This window comes from Drosophila ananassae, chromosome 3L (genome assembly GCF_017639315.1).
Source record: "Drosophila ananassae strain 14024-0371.13 chromosome 3L, ASM1763931v2, whole genome shotgun sequence".
NCBI classification, from domain to species: Eukaryota; Metazoa; Arthropoda; class Insecta; order Diptera; family Drosophilidae; genus Drosophila; species Drosophila ananassae.
The window spans coordinates 14819296-14835836 of NC_057929.1; the positions used below are offsets into that span (position 1 = coordinate 14819296).

Genomic DNA, 16541 nt, shown 5'->3' on the forward strand with positions numbered 1-16541 from the left:
TGTATTTTATATTTATACATATATATATATTATATTATATTGCATATATACTATATTATATATATATATATTTCTATTTATTTGTTGTAATTCAATGGAGAACTAAGTTGGCATGTTACACATTCATATGTATATTCAATGCAGTGTTCTTCACATATTTTATCTTTGACGCGCAATCGCTGCTATTTGTATGTGTAGGTGTGAGTGGATTTTTATGTAGCTTTGTGTATTACATTATCGCAATTTCTAATGTGTAGTCTCAATAATGATCTCGTGCGTGTCCAGATCGGGCACGGCGAATTTCATCGGCAAATAGTCGTCTGGGTGCATGTGGGACATTTGATTCACCTCCAGCTGGGCCCGTTCGTGGTCCTCATGGCACTTGGTCTCGTGCTTCTCGTAGTCGGCGAAAGTATCAAAGATGGCTCGACACACCATGCACTCAAAAAAGCTTCTGTAAGGGAGAAACAAAGAGTTAGTTTGATTCTTCTTGATTTCCCGACGGATTTAAAGGACTTACGGTTTCTGCTCCGCTTCGAGGCGCTCCCTGGCGAGGGCGACCGCCGCCTGGATGGAGCCAGGGACATCAACATCGACGCCATCCTTAATGTGCGACTGCAGGTGACGCTTGAAGTTAGAGAGCTGGGTTAGGCCCTTCTCGCAGTAGTTGCACTGGTAGGGCTTGGCATTGAGGTGGCCCAGCTTATGTTTCTTGAGGTTAACCAGTTGGGAGAAGTACCTTCCGCAACGCTGGCAACGGAACGGTTTCTCGCCGGTGTGTGTCATCTTGTGGCGTTTCATGTTGCTCTGCTGGGTGAAGGACTTGTTGCAGAAGTTACAGGTGAACGGACGCTCGCCACTGTGCACGGCATAGTGCCGTTGCAAGTTCACGGCCTGGGCAAAGGCCTTCGAGCAAATGTTGCACACAAAAGGACGCACATCGTTGTGCACCTTCATGTGGCGATCGAGATTTCCTGAGTTGCAGAAGCTCTTGGCACAAAGCTTGCACTCGTAGGTAGTCTTGTTGTGGTTGTGCACCTCCTGCCGGTGCAACGTCTGGTCCCGCTTGCTCTTGAAGGTCTGCATGGGTGGATAATGGCTTAGTTAACGATATATAGTACAGATTTCTCCAATACTTACGCGGTCGCAGCGCTTGCAGCTGAACTGATTGACCACTGTCTCGTCAAATTCTACCTCCATGCCCGCCATTGCACTGTTGACTACCACATCGATGCGATTCGGTGTTGTATTCTGTGGAGATTAGGCATTAGAAAAGCATAGATTGGGCATCCAAAGATGGGGAAAACTTACATTTATTGGCTTATTCTGTAATTCTGTAATTTTCGCGTCCAGAAAAAGTCATATGGTGGTCTAGAGTGGCTACATGGCGCAATGAAAATACCAAAAAATACCAGAGATTGCAGAAATCATATCGCTGTACAGCACTGCTATGAAACAGGGTGGACAGCTCCGGTCTTCACTAGTGTTGGACAGCTACCAACCCATTTTTTGGTAAACAACTATTATTTTACCCAAACCAGATTAAAATATAAAAACAAACATTGTCTTTGTGCTATTGGAATATGTGGATTGTGTGGAATTGCTTAAATGCAGTCGATGTTACTCTATTTATTATGTGATTGAAGCGACGCCCATCTGACGAAGCGACAAAACCAGCCAATACCCCAAGGCCAACAGCAGGAGGACCCGCGAAGATAATCCGGCGGAATCTAATTCATCCGACCTTCCCTGCAAAGCCCTCATCATGGCCACCTACTCCAATCAGCACTGGCTGCTTTCGCACATCCGCAACTCTTTCATCTCCACGGATGAGACTGGCATCTGCGAGACGGTGATGTTAAGTGATGACATGCCGAAGCACTATTTGCGAAAATTCGGGAATGCGGGGGCTGGCGGTGACTTGCAGAGCCAGAGGCGGCGTGGCCAGAAGCCCCCACCGACAGCCACTCCCGAAAGAAACATTCGCAACCCGGATGCCCTTCTGCTGGACGTGGACTACATCTGCTATCCAGGATTGGATTTAAGCGACGATGAGGAGGACATGTCCACTCACTCGTTCGACATACAGATGTACCCGGAGGTGGGTGCCCATCGATTTCGCTCCAACACTGCCCAGAAACTCGAAAAACTAGACATTGCCAAGCGGCGAGCAGCCCGCATCAAGAGTATCAACTACCAGGAGGAAGTGCAACCGCCAGACAGCGAAGATTTCTTTCGTAGAAAGGAGGTGAAGTGCCCTGACGACAACAGGGCAAAGTCTGCTGAAAAACAATCAAAAAGTGATGAGGACGATCTGTCGGACAACGGAGTGCAAAGCAAACTAACCGAGCAACTGGCCAAGACGCCCAAGCAGACCCAGAATCGGTTCATTGAGTTCGCGCGCTTCGACGGCACCTCGCAGGTGGGCTTGCAAACCAAACGCATCAACGTGTATCTGAATATGCTTCCCGAGCCGGATCGCAACTATCCTCTGAAGATCTGCGTTATTGCCAGTGCCAAAATCCAGGAGGTGATTGGATTTGTTTGCTACAAGACCTCCATTCAGTACCCGAATGTTCCGTTGAAGTCCCTCCAACACTACGCCCTGTACATGACGGAGGACAACGACGACATGGAGGACTTTCCGCCCCTGGACAACCGCGAGCCCTGCTCCAAGTTCGGCTTCTCGCATTTAACCCTGGCCGAACGCCGGGCACTGGCGCCAGTTACTAGAGTGGACTACCACGGCCAACTGGGTACCAAATCCATGACTTCCGAGGAGGACAAGGCTGCCCTGGCCGAGGCAGCTGTCAAGGCGTTACAGAACATCAATCTAAATGGCGGAGCTGATCCGGGAGGGGGAGGGAAGGGAAAGGGAAAAGGAAAAGGAGCAGCAACAGAAGAGATCGACACCTTCCGTGAGTACGAGAAGCGCCTGTTGAATCACAACGACATGCTGGAGGCTCCGATGCACCGCACCTTCCGCCTAAGCATCATCGACAAGAGGTTCTTCAAGTCGGACGTTACTTTGGGCATCTCCGGGGAACGAATAGAGATCGACCAGTGCAAGAACGCAAAGTTTTGGCCACAAAAGAAGCCCGTCTCCACGCCCATCGACTTGGTGGCCCACTGCGAGATTGTGGAGAAACGCCAGCTAAAGGCTCTGCTTCGCATCTGGCTGAAATCCAACTCCTCGTCGCCCTCCTTCTCTTCCGGTTGCACTTCGGCGCCAATTAACGCCAGTGTAACCACCCTGAACATGGGCAGCGGGAGCGGCAGCGCCGGTATCGCCCACTCACCCAGCAGCCCAGGACACTCGACGTCGGGCTTCTTTACCAACAGCAATATCCGGTTCAAGCACTACGACTTCGACACGGACACCCACACGGCGGAGCTGATATACAACAAGCTGAACTGCATCCTGGAGATGCGATCGAGCGATCTGCGGCGCGAGTTCCTACTCCAAAAGGAGCGAAAGCAGGAGAAGCGCCAACTGAAGTTGTAGTATTTATTCCTATGGCGGCGGCTGCTGCTCGTGTGCCTAGCAGGCGGGCTGTCACTGCCACTGCCACGCCCCCGCCTAACCAAACAACCAACACGTCCGCCGGCGTCAGTGTGTCCTGTTTAATAAGTTGTATTAGTTGCTAACTAAAGATTGTGTTACACATGTTTGCCTAGCCTTTAAGTATTTATTAAACTCGCCCATCAACAAAGCCTGGTCCTGAAAATAAACAAAGTACGTTGCAATCTGAAACAGTGCACTGAAAAATCTTCGTATCTCTGTATCAGTTAGTTAAAAGCTTCCGCCTCTCTCAGTCGATTTTATTTCCGTTTTATGGCTCCGCTCTCATCGGCCGGCTGGCATTGTAATTGCCAGTAATCAACGTGCAATTAATCTACCAGACGCCCCAGACGGGGACGGGCCTAACGGTGTTTGTTTGTATTACTGCATATTGTTGTGAGCTTTATTTTAGTTTGTTTTCAAGTTGTGCTGTTTATTTTTAGTTTTGCAATGTCAGTAGCGATGAATTGACTTGGGGCTGGGTCGCCTCATACCAGCTGTGCTGCTGCTGGTGCTGGGGATTACTGCCGTTAGCTGATTGTTGCATGCATATCGGCAATAGCTGCAGCAACAACGGCTAACAAGCGATCGCAACTTGTTCTAAGGCCAAGGTTGCCGGCTCGAAATCACGCCAAAAAGTCGCGCGGCTAGAAATGTGCGACATTTGAGGTCATTCGACTGCCGATCATCATGATGATGATGAGGCTCCTATAGCTGTTGGCGTGACCAAATCGAGGCAACTACTGCCAGCACTCGATTTATGGAAAGTGATTCATCCGATGCACCAGAATCCAATTCCCCGAGGAAGCCGGCAAAGGTTAGGCTTCATATCGAAACATTGCTCATACGCCATGGTGGCTGAAAACACGCAAAACTTATAACAAATGGGAAAGATCTCGAATAGCAGATACAAGAATAGGAATACGCCTATTTTCATGTTCGATATGTCTGCCCGGTTTGGGGGTTAAATGATTTATGTCTTGACAGGAACCCAGGCCCATTCTTTCCGAGCGACAAATTTAAATATTGCCTGCAATTTGTCAAAAAGACAGAGCCAGTTCAATGGTGTCGGTGTGTGTGTGGTGTGGATATTGGCGGCAAGTGCAAGTCGCCTTCAGTGGCACAACATAATTATCAGCTAATTTGCCTAACTAATTTCGCGACAAGGATGCGCCGCAGCTAATTGAAAGTCAATAATATGCGCTTATTATAGCCAACCTTGACATTGAAATCGAATGACAAACGAAAAGTCCACTTCTCAATATGAAAGTTGCAATGCATTCGCCGGGGCAGGTAGGTATGTCGGCTATATAAAAAAATATATATGTATGTAGGCGGGGCAAGAAACTTGGCACGCATGTGAGCGGATTTTCACTGCGAATAAAAAATCAAAATAAAAAAAAATAAAACAAATAAAAGCTGAAAAATACAAAAGTGAGCGGACCTCGTTGTCATTTATCAATTGCATAAAATAATAGGCCTAGGCGCATAATTTAATGTCGCGTTGTTTGCAATTTTTGAAGGCTATGCGGCATATCTATATAGAAGTATATACTCGTACTCGAACTCGAACTCGAAACTCGTATGAATATGAATACGATTCGTATTCAATGGCTGCTCATGCAGATTAATCAAAATGCAGCTAGAAGTAATCGGTAATCCTGAGTCACGCAACATTGCAGCCCGAGACGTTTATGATATTTATGATATGATAGCCCCCCAAAAAAAACTGTCCAATTATTCGTATTTTTTTTAGCAGACTCATAACCAACATTAAGTTATCTTCATTCGATCTGTTTTTTAAGTTTTTTATTTTGCACTTCTCATTGCCGGACACTTTGCGATACGCTTCCGTTTCGTGTCGTTTATTCGATTTCAATATGCTGTGGGAATTTTAATAGCTTAATTGTGGGCGGAAATAATTGAGCTTTTAATAGAAATTTATGGCATATTCCCCTAACGGTAACTCGCATGTTTTTCAAATTGTTAGAATAATTCTCTGAAACGATATCCGACCAACTCCCTTTCGATTTTTCCGCAGAGTTGTACAAAGTTGCGGGCCATAAACGTTTCATTATGGCCATAACATTTTGCACATACCACGAAAAGGCAAAGCGACCAACCCACACGGAGACAGGCGTTGCCCCAGTGCGTTGCACGCATTGAGGCCCGCTTAGAGACTTGCCACTTTAATTGCACAACTTTGGATTGGGATTTGGCCGAAAAGTGTTCAGGCCCGGCCCAGAGACAGACCCCGGAGCTTGTTCGCCGGCTCCGCGAGACACTTGCAACCCAATTCTGTCGCTCGAGAAAGGAGGCATATATGCACTTTGCGATTTTACATGAACGGCGGCTTAATTAAAAGCTGTGCCATGCCAGTCGATTTAACAAAAATATATGGATATGTATCTCCTATCTTGGAGGTCAGCTGGCGAGCGGATCGGGGTATCCAACCTGTTGTTGCAACTCCCAGAATCACGTTCCACTCTGCCGGTCCGGCAGGGCAGGTCATCTTCCTGCCTCCGGCTCCCTCAGATATATTTGTTGCGATAAATTTTGGGCCGGCAGCAGCCATCAGCCTCTGCCAAGGTCGCTTCCTTAATGAAGTGCCGAAACTTGGGCTCGTTTCGTGGCAGGCACTTGACGTGGAACTGGTTTTCGGGCACAGCTCTCAAGAGGATGCCACCAACAGATGCAGGTGGTGATTGCCACATGCACAGGGAGAAATCCTTCTCTTTTTAGGGTTACTAGAGTACTAAGGTAATTGTCGTTTTTCTCGGTGTAGACAAAATCCAATTGAAGGTTGCATTGCCCTTGCCATGAACCTGTTTTTCTTTTTTTTGCGTCTGGAGCCTCTTCATCCTTCGATAAAAGGTTCTGAATTATGTAATCCTGCGCCTTTTCATGACCCACTTTCGGGACCATACAATTTCCTGCTCATAAATCCCCCTCCCCGCACAGGATATGCGATCATAACTCATCAAGCTGGCATAATACGAGGAATTAAATGCCATTCAAAAGTAGATGCAACATTGAACTTGGGCTGTCATGCAATCTAATGAGCTGATTCGTGCCCCATTCAGATGCAATTATGCGAAAGTTAATGCTTTCGTACTCCATTTGGGTATCTCGTCTGATCGGTGCTGACAGCCGATGTCTTCCCACACAGTTTCGGGCGAAAAAACCTCCGGGGCGAACTGAAATTATTTCGCGTAGGCTCAACAACACAGCGACGCGTGCAAAATGTCAACAGAAGGACAAACTTCAGCTAACAACAATTGCTAATGTGCTCCGATCACAAGCAGATCGGCCCCAAACTATAGATCCGCTGGCCCTGAACGCGGAGTGGGGCTCAGACTCTGGCTCTCCGACACAAAAAATCTGGAAAAAAACTGTGTAAAAAAGTGCAAAAAGTAAATAAACGCTAAATAAAGGCAAATATAAATGCGTGAACAATGCGAAGTGGCAACAATGCAGCATAAGGCTTAAAAATTGGCTTTTAGAGGCAATTTGCTGTTCGGACCTCCCCCGACTTCTACCCCTTTTATTTTTGACCTACCTTATAAATCTATCCACTTCCTGGATTACTTTGAGATTTGTGCCACAATCAAACAAGTTGGATTAATCGATTTCTTAGAGACACGCCTCTCGAGGCTGCTGCGAAAAAAGTTCATAAAAAAAACCCGAAAACAAAAATCATAATTTTGATTTTTATTAAATAAATCATTTGCCATTTGCGGTTTGTTTGTTGCTGCGTTGCTACCAGTCCATAAACAATAAAAGACTCTTGATTTCATATTGTTGGCTTTGTTGGTGTGCCAGTGTGTCTCTTACCGCAAGGTTGCAAGATTTTTTCATTTATCTTTTTTTTTTGGCAACATAATTTACTTGTTGGCAAATCAAATGGTAGGGGCGAAATACTATGGAAACGAAATGCTTGTCGTCAATTGGCAAATTAATGAGCATTTGATGGCCAGTTGACCTTATATCAAGTATACGCCGTGCGGCCCGCCAGCAACCGTACCTTGTAATTGGATTGCAAACATTTGTTCTGGTTCTGGACAGCGACTTGTATAATTTTATCAGTTTGGGTAAACAGTACCCAATGGAGAACATGAGAGACTGCCACCAACTAACAGAAGGAACTGAAGGAAAAAAAACAGCTGACGCAATGACTGTCGTGCAACACAGTTTTTTATAAAAATTGAGACCCACTAAAGGGATTATTGTTTCCATAATTCACATTTACCCATCTGTGTGTAAGAATGTGCGATGATATAATAAGAAAAGACGAGGCAAGAGTCGGGAAAATGACGCTACCCGGGCAACTGATTTCAATATTGCACTTGAACTTGCACTTGACATGCAAATTGCCGATGCCGATGTGATAACTGCAATGCAATAAAGATTCTCAAGTGAGAACACAGGGAGAAATACTTTTAGTTATATAAATATATTTCAGGGTTTAAGTTTTCATGTATTAAGAGACTCGTAAGACTAATACTTATGCTAAGTAATTAATAAAAGCAATATGTTGTAGGTTTTCTTAGAATTTCTCTATGCAACATTGTTGTGATAACTGCAATGCCTTGAAGATTCTTAAGTGAATAAACATTTAAAGAACAATAATTAGTTTCTCATCACCTCTCCAATGCAACCTTTAGCTAATTGCGTTCTTATCTAGTGTCCTTTCCAGAGCAGGACACACTGCTGCCGAAAGCGGAACTGACCTGCTAACTGATCAGTGGGGTTTCGTTTACTTGTCATGTGTGTAACCCTCAAAATGCAATTTGTTGTCGCAGCTTGGCAATTTCCTTCCTGTTTCCCCTCACAGATAAATGAATTGCGAGCGTCCAGATCTCATAGTAATTGCGATTGCTATTGCAGTTGAAATTGCAATTGCCGTTATCGTTGCGACAAACGAGGTCACTAGACGAAAAGCACTTTCCCGATCAATGTAAATCGGAAGCTGAATTTTGCATTTATCTGTGAATGTGTGCATGTGTGTAACAATTTATAAGATTTTAAATTTATAAAAAAAATTAAGGCAACACAGCAGGCTGACAAATGCATTGGCCAAATGTTGCTCCTGGCGTGTTGCTGTTGCTGGCAACGCAACAAGTTTTCGTGCTCTCTCTCTCTCCTTGTCTCTGACTCTCTGTCTTTTTTTCTCAGTGTGTGTGTGTGACCTGTTGTTGTTGCTATTGGCTTTTGTTGTTATCGTGCGTACTTGGACCGCTCAATAACGCTCATTGTTGTTGCTGCTGCTGTTGCTGTTGCTGCTGCCGGCGTTGCTGTGTTGCTGTTGCTGTTGCTGCTGCTGCTGCCGGCAGCAAGCGACGAAAAAAAGAGGCAGAAAAATTGAAACGAAAGCAGAGGGTATTTAACCGACCTCAAATCAATTTGCAATTTCAGTCGATCTCCGCGTTGCAGCGTTGCATAGTCGCGTGCGAAACCGAAACCGAAAGTTTACAAACAAAAAACAAAACATTCAAACATTTTCTCAAAAGATCTTTAAAAGTTTATAGCATATATGCAAAATAAATAGTAAAGCAACAAGTTTTTTTGTGAATGCCTTACGGAAATAGTTGGGAAACGGGCGACAACATCATCAGCAATCAGCAAACAGCAACCAGCAACCTGAACTGACGAAACGCATTCGAAATTGTTAATTGAACTTTTTACATATATTTATAAAATCGGTGTCAAGCGCGGCCTAGAAAAATACCTAAAATAAAATAAACTCAAAACCGAAGAAATTCCAAGCACGTTGCAGACAAAAATTACGCAAACTATCAAAAAAACTACGGCAGTTTGAACAGCTGACGTTCAATGAACGTTTCAAGTTACACAAATGCAGGCAAAGCTCTTGGCTAATTCGAACTCGAAGTAAGAAAAGAGTCAACTGCAGCTCGGCCACGTTAAGCCAAGCTTTTACCAACTGAACTTGAAAGTGAAAGTGACAGAGAAAGAGAAAAAGAGAGAGAGCGGGAGCGGGACCGGAGAAAGACCAGGTTTTTATGCTTTTGCTGGAGTGCCTCGAACTACTCAGAGCATCAGCCAAGGTCACAACTGGAAGAGTTAATCAGTAACCCTCAGAAATCATAAAAAGTAGTATGGATACCCCCAAGGATCAGACCGAACAGGTGCGCGAGGTGAAGGCCCCGCACGCCGGAGACGAGGGACACACCTTTCTGGTGACCCCCGTAGCTCCCATCCTTACCGCCGTGCCAGTGATGAAGCCGCGTGAGTCTCCACCACCAGTGTTCCCCCCAAAGGATTCGGATGACGAGCAGCCTTGCTGCAGCTCCCAGGCCGTGGTGCCCATATCCTCGTCACTGCCCTGCAAACTCCTCCGCCTGCAGGCCAAGCGATCCGCCCAGGCCCTGCTCCAGCAGATGGAGTCCCTGGACTCGCAGCTGGGCAGCAGCAATGGCAGCTCCTCGGAGGACACTTCTCCCAGTGCCCCGCCCATGTCACCCACGGACCAGCAGCTGGTGGATGTGGGCATGGGCTCTTCTATTGGTGACTCTGAGGAGTCGTCCGAGGAAGGTGACGAGCTGAAGCCCCTGGCCGTGGACAATCACATCATGCACGACGTGGATCTCTCCGAGCGTCAGAGCTCTCCTCCGGCTGTGCTGAGCGAGGCGAACCTAGAGAAGTTCCGCAAGCACCACATGGATAACATCTATCTGCATCCTAACTTCACCCTGGATGCCTCACCTCCCCCAGCCGTGGCTCCGGCCAACTCTCCAGTACTGGAGGCAAAGCGCACCCATCGCTCCTTCCTGGCCATCAAGAAGGAAAAGGAGGAGGCGCAGGAACAGCAGGAGCTTCAGAAGGAGGAGCACCTCGACTCTGAGCCAACCACTCCCCAAGGACCCAACGAGATAGACACTTTAGATCCCTCTCTGATCCCCAGTGAAGACCTGGCTGCCGAGATCACAGAGGCCGTGGAGTTCTACTTCTCCAACGAGAGCATCCTGAAGGACGCCTTCCTCCTGAAGCACGTCCGGCGCAACAAGGAGGGCTTCGTCAGTCTGAAACTGGTGTCCAGCTTCAAGAAGGTGCGCCAGCTGACTCGCGAGTGGAAGGTCGTGGGGGATGCAGTGCGTCGCAAGTCGAGAAAGATCGAACTCAACGACTTGGGCACCAAAGTACGCAGGATCGATCCTCTGCCAACGTTCGACGAGACCATGCCGTCTCGTACCATCGTGGCCTGTGACCTGCCCATGGATAAGCTGACCATCGAGAAGGTGTCCGATCTGTTCTCGCGCTGCGGGGAGATCGCCCTGATCCGTATCCTGAAGCCCGGAATGGCCATACCCGTAGATGTCCGGCAGTTCATGAACAAGTATCCGGAGTTGCAGCAGAAGGAGTGCGCTCTGGTGGAGTACCTGGAGTCCTCGTCGGCCAGGGATGCGCGCCACCTGAGCGGTCCCTTCCAGGTGTACGAGATGGTGGCCCCCAAGAAGAAGACTGGCAAGAAGGCGGCCGTCATCCAGATTGCCGCCCCTGTGGCTCGCATGGTGGAGAACTATCGCTACTACAACGACGCCAGCTACGAGAGGAGTCGCGGCGGCAGCTTCTCCGGCCACGAAGCTGTACCAGATTTGCGCTACAAGCTGAAGCGCAACAACTCCGACTTCCAGCCTACTTACTACCAACAGCAGCAGCAGCAAATGGCCCCCAGCTACCATGTTCCGTATCAGCACTATCAACCGAGGGGCAGCATTGGAAACCAGAGCGGTCAGGAGATGGGTTTTTTCGGCTATGGACCCAGGCGCTACAGCAACACCTCGACGATCTCCGCCAGCACTGCGGCTGCCTTGGGCGATGCCTCGCCCCCATCCTCTGCTGCCAATTCTGGCGGTAATCCTGCTGGGTCCTCTGTGGGCATCAGCAACCTTCAACGACGCCTGTCCAACTGCTCGGAGCAGAACTTTGTGCCGGAGGGCAATGTCTCCATGTCGCGCCGGGCCAGTAACTGCTCGGAGACCGGAGTGGGAGCTCCCCAACGTCGTGATTCAAACTGCTCGGAGAGCTGCCCCTGTTCGAGGAGGGTCTCCGACTTTGGCCAAACTGCTGAGACGGCCTACCGCAAGAGCTCCGTGTGCTCCAATGGTAGCTGTCCGGGTAACCAGAACCAGGAGCGTCGCTTCTCCAATGGATCCATGCAGTTCGAGAGGACCTTCTCGAATGCCAGCGAGACCAGCGGCTTCTACCGTCGTCCATCGAATGATTTCAATGTGGAGAGGGAGCCAATCCAGACCGATCAGATGGTTGGCGGTGGAGGTGGTGGCTACCAGGTGTGGCCCCGTCGCTACTCCAACAACTTCCAGCAGCTGAGCAGCAAGCTGGCGGCCTACGACAATGCCCAGTATATTGGCGGCAGGAGGATCTCGACGGACTCTGGCTACGATCGCCGCTACTCCTTCGGCTCTGAGGGCTTCGACGGCTCGCCGCGGTCCCGGACGGGAAGCTTCCTGAACAGCTACAAGCACGGCGGAGGCGATGGCTTCGATGGACAGCCGCGGTCGAGGACCGGAAGTTTCCTGGATGGATCGCCACGCTCACGGTCAGGATCCTTTGCCCAGCGGGCGGCCGAGAGCCTGGTTCGCACCCCGATGGGACCGGACGGGAGCAAGGGCTTTGGCCAGAGGGCCAGGAAATTCGGACAGGCCATATCCCCCGTTAACTAGGACGTCCAAGGACTTTTGTTGATTATTTTTTAGAGGAAGGAGAATGAGGAACACGTTTTTTGTAGTACGGGTACTCGTATGTGAAATTAATGGCTGTACACTGTGATGCTGTCCAACTTGTTACACTTTCCCGAACACATACACCCCCCGAACCCTAAGCCCGACCTAGGTTATGAACAGGAACCTGTATAGTTAACGAATTGTAGAATTTTTGAAAGCTGACAGGGGTGAATTTGGAATCCGACTTGCTCTGGAACGTTTTTGTTTTCAAACACTGCCAATAGATTAAGGAAATTCAGTTTCAAACTAAACTTGATTGGTTTTTAGTCTCGTAAGAATAAACTTAACCCATTATAGTATTCAATACAATGATCAGTAACCAGTTATTATCACACCTAGAAGTAGAGTATGGGCCCAACAGTTCTCACAAACTCTCACTTGACTTCTATAGCCTAGGCGTTAGTATCCTTATGTTCTGTTTTAATATTGTTTTTTATTGAATATAAAACCTAATTTACATGTAAGATAGTCAAAAACCCATTAATCGAACGGCTGCCATAAAAATCAGTTATAGGAACGTGGCCATAGTTAACCCGATGCGAGTAATACGGATGTAATTGGAGGAAGGTGCGCCAGATTATCTTAATAAAAATTAGTTTAGAGTCTCAGGTTTTTAGGATTAATAGTCCCAGAGCAAGCCCCCATCATATTCCACATTTTCCCCTGACCACCAAACTCTTCCTTTTATTTGTTTTTTATTTACAATCCTTTATTTTCAATTATTACTATAGTTAGTTTAATATATTATACTTAGATTGGTTGTCCTCTCGTGTGGAATTGAAGCGGAGGAAACAGCAAAACGGATTATTACAGGAGAGAATAAAAATATTTTTCATTTTTAGCTTTTAATTTCGATTTCTTGTACGGGCATTAGTCTTCGGGCATTAATGTCTTTGCGATTGTAATAAATTATATTATTATGCGTGTTAACCGTAAATAAACTTATTAAAAAACCACAAAATGGAAAGCTTAATGAACCGATTCGGGTGGGATTTGCAGTTGCAATTGGTCCCAGGGGGGGAGCGAGTGCTATTAACCAACAATGGTGAACTTGAAATGGAGCTTAGCTAACAATTTGCTGTCTTTTTGCCAAATCATTTAACCAATATTGCGCAATGTGCTCGCCAGCTCCACAGAAATTGAAAGCGAAATTCGCGCCACTCGAGAACCGATCCGAAGGTAACTAGGCCAAATAGCCACAAAAAAAAGTGTTCACAAAAATATATATATAGAAAATTAACAACAAATCCCAACCAGTCTGCCTTGCCTGTGAAAGCAACAATTTGAATTTTATTGAATAATATTCGTAATTTTTTCGATTCACCATAAAAAAAAACGGCGAAACAGTGACATGAGCGTGACGCATGCGCCCCCAACTCGATTTTTTTTTAGCGATTTTTGCTTTGCGGCGGCAGCGAACTCGCCCGCGGTTCATAATTGTTCATAAAGCGGCCGTTAGCATTGTTATTGCCTTGTTGCCAGCCCCTGGGCCCGAAAAAATTGCGCCCAGAGTACTCAAAACCCGCACTCAGACTTCGGGTCTTGCCGTGCGTGCGATTTTTTTGCGGTCCCAAGGTATTTGTTGTTCACTTTTCAGTTCATTTCATGTATCTCTCCCCCTCGTTGGTTCGATTTATTAAACAATTTCAATGGCTTATACTGGGCTCTCGTACACAAGTGAATAATTTTTTGCACACACGCATCTTGGCAGGCCGCAGGCCCCATGCCCCACGCCTCGTGCCCGCCCACCTCTTTTCCAGCCTGCCAGTCGCAAAAAAATCCAAAAAATTATAACCCGTTTTTAAGGCGCTTGGCCAGCAGCAATGCAGGCTGAACTAATTGTCGCACAATTTTTCACCGCGTGGGCAACAAAAATGCCACATCTAGGCGGTCTAGGCGGTCGCCGGGAAGCATTTTGTGCGTATATTGCATAATATTTTGGAGACAGCGAGCTGGGGGGGCGAAAGGATAATCACATGGGTGATTAAACTTCCTGCCTGGCGTTTCAATTTTATCGAATTCCCTTTTAAATTTATGCTAATTAAACGTGCCCAAACAGGAACCGAATAAAACCGAATTTAAAAAAAAACCAGTCTCATTCCCAGTGACTGTTACCAGTGACAGTGTGTGTTTTCCAGAACCCAGGGCACTTTTGTGCACTCATTAAGTGAGAGTTCATCGCGGGTGATCCGACGATCGGGATAAATATAAACCCACTGAATTATCACCCGTTGGGTATTAATTTGAATCGAGATGAAGCCGACCTGCCCGATGACATAATGTATTGACTATACTTTTCGATTTTAATATTTTCCTCAGTGCACGGCTGACCTTATATACATTTTTGGCAACATCCCGCTCAGCCTTGGGCCGTCTAAAAACGTCTTAAACCACTCAATGCTTTAATCGCAAGCAGATTTCTAGAACATAGAACAGTGTGCCGTGTGACAGGCCGTCGTCGTCGTCGTTGTATCCGGACCTTGACCGTCATTTTGCGGCATTCGTGGCGACGAGAGATGTTCGGCATTCGGTTGTAAATAAGCTATTTGCATGGCCACGGTGCGTATACTTGATTTCCGGAAACTGCACACTCGGCCGACCGGTGGGGTAGGCTCTCCTTCGATAATGCGCCGATTGGCAAGTCATCTTCAAGTTCAAAAGGCAAATTGATTATTTTTTTATTTTTCGTATTTATAAATAAAAGTAACCTTAGTCGCGCCAGACCCCATAAAGTGTACTTGAAGTGCGCGTAGAAATTTCCGCACCACATTATTAACGTTGCCAGTCATGTCCACATAAACCACATCATCAGTTCAGTAGTTTAGTGCGTCAGTATTGATGAAATGCCACATTGTAAGCCAAAATAAGTAAGTATACGCACCGCTGTCTCAATTGCATAAACAACAGCGCCGATGCTGACCTCAACACGTTCGCTGGCTCGTTCGCGGGTTCTACCCAATTGGCTAAATCAAATAAATAGCCACTTACTCATTAGAAATCAACAATTACACGTCTATCTTATGGAGGTGAGAAGATATAAACACTTTGGACTTCTAAGACGCTTAATCCACAAATCTGGCAGTCTGACAGAGTTTAACTAGCAGTCTTCAGTCACCTTACCTATAAAATTACTATATAACATTATATATATTTAATATCAATATCAGAGCTATATATATTTAGAACCTTTCTTTCTCTAATCCCTTTAGGATTAGCGCACTGCTACCCAAATGGCAGTTTAAAGAACCTTTCTGTGGGTCATTAGACTCTCTTTACCGGCAGAAAACCCTTAACATTTATTTTACACGGTTTTGTAAATAAAAGCATACCTTAGGGCGCCATTTCTGATGTATTTCTGATGAGTTGGCATCTCCACGAGTCTGAACTTCAAAATGGGGTTAACATATTTGAAGTATTTTAAAAGGGAATTAGATTACAAATTAGATTACAAAAGGTATTCCTCTTAGGAATCTGATAATTATTGACAAAGATATAGCCATCGCTGGGAGCCATATAGGCCTCCGCAGCATCATTGTGCATTTCAAATTTCCCCCAGAAAATTTGACAAAAAATCTTTAAAAAATTATTTTATCAGATTTTGATGCAGATTTATGGAGAATCGATCCGCGATTCGTTTAAGGTACTCCGCTCAAGAATCGGATGACTTTTGACAAAGATATAACCATCGCTGGGAGCCCTATAGGACTCCCAAGAATCATTGTGAATTTCGACGGGGATCCCCCAAAAAATTGTATAAAAAATCTTAGAAAAATGTATTTCTCAGATTTTTATGCAGATTTATGGAGAATCTATCCACGATTCGTTTAAGGTACTCCGCTCAAGAATCGGATGATTATTGACAAAGATATAGCCTTTGCTGGGAGCCATATAGGGCCCCCAAGCATCATTCCGCATTTCGAAGGGGATCCCCCAGAAAATTGTACAAAAAATCTTAAAAAAATTATTTTCTCAAATTCTGATGAAGATTTGTTGAGAATCAATCCACGATTCGTTTAAGATACTTCGCTTAAGAATCGGATGATTTTTGACAACGATATAGCATTCGCTGGGAGCCAAATAGGGCATCCATGCACGATATCATGAGCGCTCTAGTTTTTGGCTCTTTCGAAGGTTATTGGTCCTTTAATTGATCTTTTTATAATACATTAACTAATTCGATTTTAAAATAACCCTCAAAGAAAAAATAAAACAGTGTA

At 46.1% G+C, this 16541-nt stretch overlaps 3 protein-coding genes across 3 annotated transcripts; 2 read left to right on the forward strand and 1 right to left on the reverse strand.

Moving 5' to 3' along the window:
* LOC6494215 (zinc finger protein 239) lies at positions 1-1453 on the reverse strand. The gene is made up of 4 exons (XM_001960696.4): positions 1312-1453; positions 1141-1251; positions 521-1080; positions 1-454 (listed from the first exon to the last, which is right to left on the reverse strand). The coding sequence occupies exons 2-4, from the start codon at positions 1207-1209 to the stop codon at positions 247-249; spliced, it is 837 nt and encodes a 278-aa protein (XP_001960732.1). The 5' UTR covers positions 1210-1251; positions 1312-1453; the 3' UTR covers positions 1-246.
* A 2-nt stretch (positions 1454-1455) lies between these two features.
* Positions 1456-3771, forward strand: LOC6496344 (stress-activated map kinase-interacting protein 1). Its single transcript, XM_032450674.2, has 2 exons — positions 1456-1512; positions 1615-3771. The coding sequence occupies exon 2, from the start codon at positions 1766-1768 to the stop codon at positions 3503-3505; it is 1740 nt and encodes a 579-aa protein (XP_032306565.1). The 5' UTR covers positions 1456-1512; positions 1615-1765; the 3' UTR covers positions 3506-3771.
* A 5178-nt stretch (positions 3772-8949) lies between these two features.
* On the forward strand, positions 8950-13280 carry LOC6496345. Its single transcript, XM_001960698.4, has one exon. It carries the CDS (start codon positions 9679-9681, stop codon positions 12262-12264), a length of 2586 nt encoding a protein of 861 aa, XP_001960734.1. The 5' UTR covers positions 8950-9678; the 3' UTR covers positions 12265-13280.
* Positions 13281-16541: the final 3261 nt, after the last annotated feature.

What these genes read in the sequence shown, in the direction of transcription:
- LOC6494215 (XM_001960696.4), bottom strand. Translation starts at nt 1,209, where the DNA reads ATGGCGGGCATGGAGGTAGAATTTGACGAGACAGTGGTCAATCAGTTC. An exon ending in GCTGCAAGCGCTGCGACCGC is followed by an intron (nt 1,081 to 1,140) that starts GTAAGTATTGGA and finishes CCACCCATGCAG; the next exon opens with ACCTTCAAGAGCAAGCGGGA. An exon ending in CTCGAAGCGGAGCAGAAACC is followed by an intron (nt 455 to 520) that starts GTAAGTCCTTTA and finishes TCTCCCTTACAG; the next exon opens with AAGCTTTTTTGAGTGCATGG.
- LOC6496344 (XM_032450674.2), top strand. Translation starts at nt 1,766, where the DNA reads ATGGCCACCTACTCCAATCAGCACTGGCTGCTTTCGCACATCCGCAAC.
- LOC6496345 (XM_001960698.4), top strand. Translation starts at nt 9,679, where the DNA reads ATGGATACCCCCAAGGATCAGACCGAACAGGTGCGCGAGGTGAAGGCC.